The sequence below is a fragment of the Lutzomyia longipalpis genome, chromosome 1 (assembly GCF_024334085.1).
Source record: "Lutzomyia longipalpis isolate SR_M1_2022 chromosome 1, ASM2433408v1".
In the NCBI taxonomy this organism is placed as follows: domain Eukaryota; kingdom Metazoa; phylum Arthropoda; class Insecta; order Diptera; family Psychodidae; genus Lutzomyia; species Lutzomyia longipalpis.
The window spans coordinates 18701789-18712520 of NC_074707.1; the positions used below are offsets into that span (position 1 = coordinate 18701789).

The window sequence follows — 10732 nt, forward strand, 5'->3', positions numbered from 1 at the left end:
CTTTTAGATCATGAATCAATGATGTTATAAAAGGTATAAAAATCCTTAATCGAAAAATATTTCCAATAGAATACACCAAATGTCTGATTCCGTATAAAGAGTAAGGTATAGGAAAGAGAATAAATATTAATTCCATGAGGATGCATCCGCAGGGAGACAATTGATTGTAAAATTCCATGGTTAATCCTCATGGCTGGGATACTCACAGGAATATCCTCGCTGCATGGCGTTGTCCCGCTGGATTGGCGGCAGTGAGGAATGGGAGAATAGTGAATTTGATCAAGTGTGTCCTCTTCGAATAAATGTTTTGCAAATGCATGAGAGGAAGAAAAGAAAGAGCCCTAAGCCGTGTACAAATAATTCCGGGGGGTTTACAGACACACTATGTGAGCTGATGGCAAATACAAAATGCACACACGGCAGTGCTGCATTTTTATTTCATCGGGGCCGGGAGAGTATTTTATAAGCACTCCCTGGCCCATTGTGTTGCTGGCATAATCCCGACGATGAAACCAGAAAGCCCCTCTTTTAATTCAACACACAACACAATTAAATGGCAATAATTCACGCTCAGTTTGCGCAATTTTGACTGCTGAGCGATGAAGTTGATCCCTTATTTGAGGGGGTGAGAGATCAATAGAATTTCTCTCTTCTTTATTTTTCCTTTTCGGCTTTTTGCTGTGAAAATGCGGATTTTTTTTTTTAATGAATCAAAAGACAAATTTGACCACTTTGAAGAAGGAAACGAAAAAAATCGTATAATATTGATTTAACAGTGCGTCTCCTTATTCCTTCCTCTTCGCTTCTCCCACAGGGGATGCGAAAGGAAGCCCATCCAGGAGGAGAATCAAACGGATTAAGAATTGAAATGCCACCCTCTGAGCCAACAATTGCCAATGCAAAAGAACTCTCAGAGCGGTGAATTAATGTTGCGGGTTGCTTTTCATTCTATTTTGATCCCTCTCACCCTTACAATTACCCACATCCTCTCTACAGCCCTTTATGATGGTGCGAATATGCCACCAAAACCCTCTACCCTTGATAATATATTGGCAAAGTGTATAAATTTAATAGTTATATCTTCCAAAATACTTTATGCTGATCGCAAGAGGATCATGATGAGAAGACAAAATGAATTTGGGCGCGTGAAGAAGGGGTGTGGAATGGAATTTTATTAGTTTCAAGGGCTGTTCACCAGCAACCCCCTATAAAGATTGGAATCGTGATGCTATCGCACAATGTCGCGTTAAAAAATAATTCCTGTCAATATGGCAGAAGGGATTAAGCGGGGTGTATAATGAAAATTGCGGAGGTGTCTTTCACCCAAAACTATATCATCTCCGGAATATTAATTTTCACACCAATTGTCGCATCGGGAGGGACCGAAGTTGGCACGCGCCCAGTGATACTCATCGACAAACACTTTCAACGAGTACTTAACACTGCCCGCCACGCGACTTCATAGCAATGATACACCTCACAGACATGTCGCAAATGTCCTCTTGAGCAAGTGCCGGAGGAGAAAATTTTTCATTTAAAAGACATATTTGCAGACACTGCACCGGATTACCAGTCATTGTGGTAAGTTCAAATATAGCCCGTTGCTTTGCGACAATATTTACCAAACTCTGTGAGATAATCAATCAAAAGGTCTTATCAGCACTGAGGGTGTTATGTTGTGCTATAGGGAGAAAGAGAAAATGACACCAAATTGAGAGGGATGATGGGAAAACTCTCGAAGAATTAGGAGTAATCCGTGGTAATTTAGTTAAGGCAAATAAATCGAATGCATACGCCCAAAACAAATTATTAGGTATTTTCTTTATTGCTCCTGCAGGGAAAGTTCCATCGGTAATAATCGTAATAATCCTATTCTAACAATAAAAATTTCAATAAGGTTCAGGAGCGTTATTGCAGAAGTTGCAGAAACGCGATGATTAGAATTTTATTAATTTTAAGCTCTTTAAAGCGTAAAGAAAATTCTTAAGAACCACAAAAGCATCTCAATTATAGTCTGAATTTCAATGAGAACATCAATAATTCAGGATAATTCTGTTGTATCCTTAATGTAAAAATTATTACCTAACTCTTGGGTTTCTTTTGGATTTGCATCTCCTTGATCGTATGACCTCCAATACAGTGGGACCCCAGTACAACGACCACTCGGATGTACTCTTCACACTCATTATTTTCAATGCGCGAGAGTAGTATAACCAAGTGGTCGTTGTACTGGGGTTCCACTGTATTCTTAAAAATTTATTTTCTAAACTTCATATTCAAAAATAAAAATTTGTAGATTTATCGGTGAAAACGGTGAAAACTTACGTCCCTTGCACACTAGGCAGCACTAAGCACTTAATGCTAAACATTTTACTTAGAAAAGAATGAGAATTTATAGCGACTAGAAAATTTTAAGCGTAAGAGAGTTTTTTCCTTAGAATAACTCCTTCTCTAAAATGAAATATTTATTTATACAAAAATATAGTAGACATTCGATTAAAATTAAACCTAAAGACTATTAATTTAATTGAGCTATCTCTTTGGTAAAAATATGAAAACTTGTGGAAATATTATTGAATGGCTCAAAAAATCATTCATCATCATCACTGAACTTGTTTCACGACGCGCAACAACTAGGGCTATTATATATGCGCCAAAAAAAAATCATTCAAGTTTTAAATTTTGTATTAAAAAAACATTTAATTTTATTAAGACCAAGCTTTGATTAATGATTTTCTCTGCATAGTGGAGAACATATTTATAAAGTTTTTTATTATTATATTTTTAGTGATTTCTTTGCTTATAAAACTTTGAAAAAAAACTAATAAAATCCTTATCAATTAGTTTAATTTTATATTGCAATTCATCAACTTAAAAATATCTCAATGATTTTATTTTGTAAATTCTGCAAAAGAACCTTTTGTAATGAAGATTTTCAGAGCAGTTTGATTCTCTTTTCCTTTTTTGCTAACAATTTGAACAATTTCAATGCGACATTTTCAAGCCAAATAAAACTTTTCCCATTTTCCTGGAATACACTTTATATAAAATACATGTAGAAATAAACAACGTGGATATTTTCGTCTGCCCACGATTCAGAGTGATGTACGGAGGAAAACATCCTCTCGGGAAGCACAAACACATCTCAAGGAGAAAGATTTTCTTCGGCGAATTTTATTTGAGTTTTCTGCGTGAAAAATATTTTCCCAAAATGCTTTTGAGAGGATGTTTCATTCCATTGAAGGAATTTTTCCCTTATATGCGTGGGTGGGGTAAGATTGTCTTGAAAGCATAATATTGTTATGGATTACTCCTCGTCGTATATATATTTTGCTCTCCATCGAGATTGACAAGCATCCCCCCTTTGTTAAGAGGATGAGTGGGTGGTTGATATACGGGTGGGTTGGAAATTAAAGGGTGGGATGAGAGGGAAATATTTGTAGGCCGTGGTATTTATTGTCTCTCTATACACATATCTTTTCATGCGCCCCCGCACCAAACATAAATGTCCAATAAATACAAAATTTCCTATCTGAAGCGATGAGGCGATGTGTTTTTCCGCAGATAGCTGCCACAGGAGAGGAACCATGTTCATGTGAAAATTCTTGTGCAGCGCAAGCCAATAACAGCATAAACAGCTTCCATTACAGAATTAGAGGCGTTTCCCTCAGAATTTTCCCCACCGCAGCATACCAACACATAGGAGATTTTCATGTTCGTTTTCCCTTATTTTCCACCTCCACCCCCCACATAGATTGGACTCTATCGCTCATGGGACTGCGCATGGCAACTTTTTGTTCTTCGCATACACCAACCAACACAATCCCATTCCACCGGTCACATTGCTGGGGCCGTAGGAAAATCTCTGCGGGTACGCTGTAAGGAGTAAGTAAGAGACAGAAAATATCTCCCTCAAACCATCATCTTTACATGGAGAGGAGATGACGAGCTTCTCCAAGGAAACCCGTTGGTTTTGCCAGGGCTCCCAGGGATAAGGGAGAAAGGCAGCGGAGACCTCCCTATTTACATTTTCCTTTCTCCCCATAAATATTATCACACTGCTCACCATAGTGAGTATATCCTGTGAAAGAGGGATAAGTTAAACAAAGGTGACTCCCTGCCTGAAATTCTAACGGAGAAAAACAACCAAACTCAAGCTTCTGCAATATCTTCCCAAATCTATTTCTCAATAAATTTCCACGCTTCTGCGTCCAAATATAGAAATTCTTCAAGTGAATTTTTCTTTTCTAAACCTCCCTTACCTTCCCCTTCCCCCGTAAATGACTCGATCAAGTTGATTTTCCATTCTTGGAAAATTTTCAAGAGGACTCAGGTGCTGAATCCTGAACTCAAGTGAGTCTCTGTACACCCACACCCCCCATCCATCCCTCTCCCGCCATTTATTCTACATCAGATTTCCCTGATGGGTTTTCTTTCGGGGAAAATGCTCATACTGTGTAAATCGCATACAGAGCCGAAATGCAAACAAGTGTGGGAGAGCGAAAGAGCCATGAAGAGTGGATAAGTGAATTTTAAACTGGCATAGAAAGACCCCTATATATTTTTTTTGTTCTATACAACATTTTCCTCATATATGTACGTATCGGAGACAAAGAGAGAAAAGCGAAAATTCAATTGCAACAAACAATATAGGCAGGCAAAATACACAAAGTACGGAGAAAATACAAAATATCCACTCGGGTTCTATTGTAGATTGTATATTGCCCATTCCTGGTTTAATTCCAATGATGCGTAGGTATACCTACATGGATTTTCCCTCCGCATTCGGAAAACCCACGCAGTAGAGATTTTCAAACTTTGCCTTTGCACCCATCCCGCGTGACGTTCAAACACAACGCGCAAAGTGATTGCTCATCTAATACGAGGGAATAATCCGGTGAGATTTACTCAACAGCCGATTATTGACTTGATGAGAGATAATTACGTTCTATTGAGATTTAATTCTTCATGGTTTCACCGCATTTTGTGTGAAATGATTTTATTTTTGTCGAAATTTATAGGGGTTGTGTTTTTTTTCCATTAGGGCAAAGGATCCATTAAAAAGGTAAGTTTTAGCATTAATTTTATCTTATGTTCTTAAGTAAGAATATAACGAAATAGAACCTTTTTTGAATAAACTTTAAAAGTATTTTTTACTAACTCATTTTTTCAAGGCAATAGATCTAAAAAAAACTATTCAAATCAACCTGGTTCTCAAGCACAACTTCCGGTTAGAACGTTATTCAGATTCTACTTATAATTGTTTGTAAAAGATTCAGAAGATTTTGTGATTCAAAGAAGTGCTCAGATTGTCTAATATAAATTCAAACGAAGCGTACTCATTGGCTTTCCTGGTGGGGCTTCAGTACAAGGTCAATTTGAATAGAACCAGAATCTAGAAATTCTTCATTTATAATCATTTTTAAAATAAAATTAACAAAAAGTAATTTATGAAAATCATTTCTATGATTTTTTTTTCAATTCTTTTCTCAAGATTTATGAAGGTTTTGGATTTTTGAAGGCTTTTTTTTTTCAACAAAAGTCTAGAGATTTTATTAAATATCGAATTTCGGGAGGGAAAGAATTTTATAAAAAGATCAGCTTTATAAAAAAATAATAAATCTTGATAATTTTCAATTTTTAAAGTTTTTCTCAGCCACCTTTGCTCAATCTTATTGAAATTTAAAACATTTTGAGCTTTTCCTGAACGCTTTTGCCGAACTTTTTAACCCCGGTTTTCCCTAAACTTTTTCTTTACAAAAATAATAATTCTGAAAATGGATTAAATGACCAAAAAATAATAATTTTAGATAACAAACCCGCAATGAAATTAAAATATAAATTTCACAAATTATTCAATTTAAACCACATTTCATTTCAAAAACTAATTATATTGTTAATAAAATTAAATTGCCAATGTATGTAAATTGTTAGGGACTCACCCCTTCTCCGGCTCAAAAGGCTCACAAGCAACCCCCTCGGGATAAAAAACTTCTCACTCTATGAAAATGTTTGGGAATCACAGCACTGAAAGGAAGATATTGAGCAAAAAAAGGCTTCAGATTTTCCTCCCTTGTGTGTTGGTTTTTTTTCTCCTCCATCACTTCTCTCCCATTTTAGCGCAATTGTTCATTAATTGCTCTTGTACATTTGTTCAGAATATTGCTTCGCGTATGATACATTTGTGTGTGGTGAAAGAACTTGAGATGTGCAATTTCTGTTTGTCCTTCATGAATAATATCAATTGCAGAAATGGATTGTGTTAATTGGTATGAAAATTGCATTAAAACAACCAAAAGGGTTTTATTTTTTCCGCGATAAAAGTCTTCAAGTATCATTTTATTGTGATTCATTTTTTTCCATTGTTTGATATTTCTTTATGATCGCGCTTTTTTTTTTGCTAAAACCAATAAAATCTTTTACACCGTTTGAATTGACGAGGACTTTTTGCTCTTTCTCTCGCCAGCAATGAAGGATGTCTCCTCAGATGTACTACTTACCGTTTTATCCTCTTGCCCGTCGGATGGGTTGTTGCCATAGCTTGCACCCTCATCGTGATTTGCCTTCTCCATTGCGAGCTTTGACGGTGTCGACGGGCGCCACAACGAATTTGCGGGAGAACGCGAAATAGCTCCTGGACTTGCGGATCGTCGAAAGTCCTCCAGGGGAATCTCTTCAGATCGTGGCCGTGGAGTTCGGGGACTCGACTCCCTTGTCCCGGGGCGACTTGTATTCGACGATAGTGATCCCTCTGTGTCTCTCCGTGATGTATGTCGTCCATACGATGAAGAACTCGGACTCCTTCTCCCATCTCCAGAGCTGCAGACGATCAATGATGAGACAGACAGAGGGTTGCATTGAAATATAATATTCTTTACGTCTCTGTGAGAAGGAAAAGAATTCTTCGCACATACCTATTCATACTGCCTCTATTGGCAATTTGAACACGACTCACACCCGCCGACGGCATACTTCCGAGCCGGAGAGCTGCTGCAAAGCCAGGAACACGATTGGCGGTGGAAAACAATGGACGGTGCTCCCTAAGCGTTATTCTTCCACTTGTCGCAATCCCTGCATTATTTCCTTCAGTGCTTGGCTCTTTGATTTCCAGTATTTGTGCTATTTGGAGCATTTTCTTCTGTCGCACCTTACTTCGTCCCTGTGTAGAAGAAACAAAAGAAAAACAATTTCCCCCCAAACATTTTGTAAATAATTTTCATCTTATTAATCACAAGTTAATGCTTAATATTCTACACCCATTGTCACCTTTGTTAATCTCTGCTTAGCTGCCATACAACGGATGTAGTCATCAAAGACGAGCTTTGCTGAAAGGAGGGGCGATTGATTGCGTGTCGCACCACCGCGTGAAATTGTAAGATGGAGGCATCGTGTGTCATCTTTATCCCCCGACACTTCGGTATCTTGGAGGAAACCCACAATCTTTGCAATTCCCCACCCCAAACGCTTCAAATCCGGCTCCACAAGTATCAATTGCTGCACATCAATCACAAGGAATCTCCGTTGCTTCTGCCCATCCTTCATTATAATCGTACATGCAATCAAGTCACTGTTATCTGTGATTGAGGGGTTGTGGCAAGAGGAGATTTTGTAAGTAAGCATGCCAAATTGGATGGTGTGCAATAAAAAGAACTCACTCAAATCCAGCACATCGTCAATGTCCACACAAATGTGCTGATTTGTCAGCGGTAAGAGTGTCTCAATTTCCCCAAAGACAATTTGGCATAGGCGCCGCAAGTAGAGAAATACCCTTATGGCCCTCCTGGCCTTCTCCACATCACCACATGGAAGACGTCGTGTGAACATAATACCCGTCAATGGGGTGCCCGTCGGTGGGAGAAGAATTGTCGAATCAGCACAGAGGAATTCCACATTGAGGGACGATTTGCTCATTTCATTGTATTCATCCTCAAATAAATCCAGAAATATATCCTCGGATTTGTAGTAGAATTTAACCACATTCATGCTATGGTATCGACTCTCTATTAGCATTGCATGCTGCCCCTCGCTCAATTCATACCTATTTGAAGAGCGTGTAAATCTCTGTATTAATATCGCATTGAGTTCAAGTGTTACAAGACGGATTCGACTGGCTGCAAATAGAGCAAAATATAATTATTTCCATTTCTATTTGTTCCTCCACATTCTCTCTGGGCTGCCTCTGCTGCTGCACACAAATGGCAAACACAGTGAGAGAGAAAGGGGCACATACTACATAATATAAAGTATGTAGGTACATAGAGATTTATTTACTACAACACCCACCAGGAGTACTGGACATGTAGGCAATTTTGAGGAGCTTCTCCACAAAGAGTGATTTACACTTTGTCCCACACGAACTGGACGAATTGAGGGTCTTCTCGAGCCAATCTCTATCGACTCCTGCAAATATTTAATAAACACAAAATCCATTTGCACAAAGCAAGACTTTCCATTATTGCAAAACCACAAATTTGTTTATCAACAAATAAATATTTTCATGGAAATCTTTTCGGGTTTCTATACTGATACAAAGGATGACTTTTTGAAACCTTTAACTTTTAGGTTGTTTCTCATTAAATGAGAGAGAAATGAGCCTTTAGGTTTGCTTAACATGATGAATCATTTGAAAATTTAACTAAAAGATTATTAAATTAGGTCTTAATTGAATTAAATAAGTTTAAGAAATTAAAGGAAAACAATTTAAAGGGCATTTTAAAAATATTTTTGCTTGTTTTTAAAACATTAAAAACATCCCGACGGCAGATGAATAAATTCTATATTCTGTCTAAATTGATCTTCCATCGAAGCTCGAGAACAATTCTTTGAAACAAATTCTAATTTTCAGACCAGAAAAACGATTTATTTTGCAACTCAAAGAAACGAAGCAAAAGAAATCAAAAAATTCCTTACCTGGATTGTCGACAATGGCATAAATGAGACAGAGAGCTAAGAGAGCGAGGTAGTCATTTTCAGCACAATCCATTGCAGAGATGACAGTGTCCAGGAAGGGGTGATTTGTTGTGGGTTCATCGTCGGGTCCTTTCATCTTCTCCTTCTCCTCATCCGTCTGATTGAGTTCACTCTGTTGCACCAATGCGGGCAAACTTGTTGGCTGCTGCTCCTCTTGCGGTGAATCCCCGCCAGTGGAGATGTTTGTGTCTGAATTTGTGGCACTCAGGGTGGTTTCCAAGGCCCTCTCGAGACTCTCCTGTGGCTCAGCAAAGCCCAGAGAGACGAATTGCTTGCGATCCGTGTAGGCGTCAAGGAGCTTCACGAGTCCCTCTTTGAAAATACTGTTGTCGGCATTGAAGATCACCCACGCGAGGGTGTGCACGAGGGGTGGGTGCTTTATCACGAGGAACACCATGCTGATGAGGAAGAATGCCGTCACGACGGACACGCGGGGATTATTGGCTTCGGGGACATCCTCAATCTCAACCACTTTGTTCAGTACAGCTGCAAGGTTCTGGGTCACCGTGGCAATTGACAGGGACGGAGCAGGAGTCAGGGAGAAGATGTAAAGTGGCACGAAGAGTTTGTGCAGAAGATGTTCCGTGAGAACGGCATTCAAGTCGTCAATTTTGAGGCAGAAAATGTCATTAATGTAGTGCAGATGATCCAGATGTTCAGCCACGAGATTTGACAGACGACTCTGGGATTGGTGGTCAGTATCATTGCGTACACAGGCATCCAATTCTAGGATGTGATTGCCAATAAACCAAACCAAGTTGCTGAAGTACGGAGCAGCCGTACGATCGCGAATAAATTGCAGCATATTGGTGTTCTGCACGCGATAGACATTGAGGGTGATTGTCCGCACGGCAATCCTGACCATGGATTCCGGATGATTGAAGAACTTGATGGCCTCCGTGTAGAGAGGGAAGTCATTTGTGTGTTCATTGTAGAAGAAATGGATGGTGTGTTTGTTCAACTTCAGGCTTAAGGTCTTCAGGAAGAGGATGTAGTAGCCCATGACGTCCTCATCGGAAAAGTCAAATTTGTGCACAATTATCGAATTCACCTGATTATTGCTGAGGAGGTAGTCTGAAAGAGAAATCCCCGTGGGTGTGCGTTAGAAAGCCTCTTGGGCAAGGTCACTCTGCATTATTGGTCAGAGATTAACTCACAGAGTGACGTCTCATTCCGGATGTTCTCAAACAAAATATTGAGCGTCTGCAGGAGTTGGACACACACAAAACTCGGACCACCATTCTTCTGACGCATGATGTGAATAAAGTAGGAGAGCATATTTTTCTCCAGGAAGAAACTACAACGATAAAGAGCAACAGGAGGAAGTTGTAGAGGTTGTTTTCATGATGACCTTCCTCAGATTAACAGACTAAACTTACTCAAACACAGAGGAATCATGCTGATCCCCCCAGATGAGAATCTCAGCAATTGATCTCAGTGTCTCCACGAGCAACCCTCTGTTGCTCTCGGACACCGTCAAGTTCTTCTCTAGCACGGAATAGAGGTACTTCATATGCTCCAGGGACAGTCTGTTCTTGGGCTTATTCCAATTTGCCCCGAACCAGCTGCGGCTGCGAAACATCTTTGTTCACTTTCCTCTCGCTCGTGTGTCGCGCAAGCACGTGGATTCACTTTGAAAATCAACCACGAAATAGAAAAATCTATTTGTGAGATTTTTTTCCTTCACACAAACTTTTGCAAAACAAACATTTCTCTATCTTCTTCTTTTTATACCACCCTGAAGTTTTTGACAAAAATTAAT

At 39.1% G+C, this 10732-nt stretch overlaps 1 protein-coding gene across 1 annotated transcript; it reads right to left on the reverse strand.

Moving 5' to 3' along the window:
• Positions 1-6301: 6301 nt before the first annotated feature.
• Positions 6302-10722, reverse strand: LOC129795751 (protein CLEC16A homolog). Its single transcript, XM_055837237.1, has 8 exons — positions 10350-10722; positions 10128-10267; positions 8911-10044; positions 8284-8400; positions 7656-8111; positions 7267-7574; positions 6915-7159; positions 6302-6819 (listed from the first exon to the last, which is right to left on the reverse strand). Exons 1-8 carry the CDS (start codon positions 10550-10552, stop codon positions 6420-6422), a joined length of 3003 nt encoding a protein of 1000 aa, XP_055693212.1. The 5' UTR covers positions 10553-10722; the 3' UTR covers positions 6302-6419.
• Between the last annotated feature and the right edge of the window lie 10 nt (positions 10723-10732).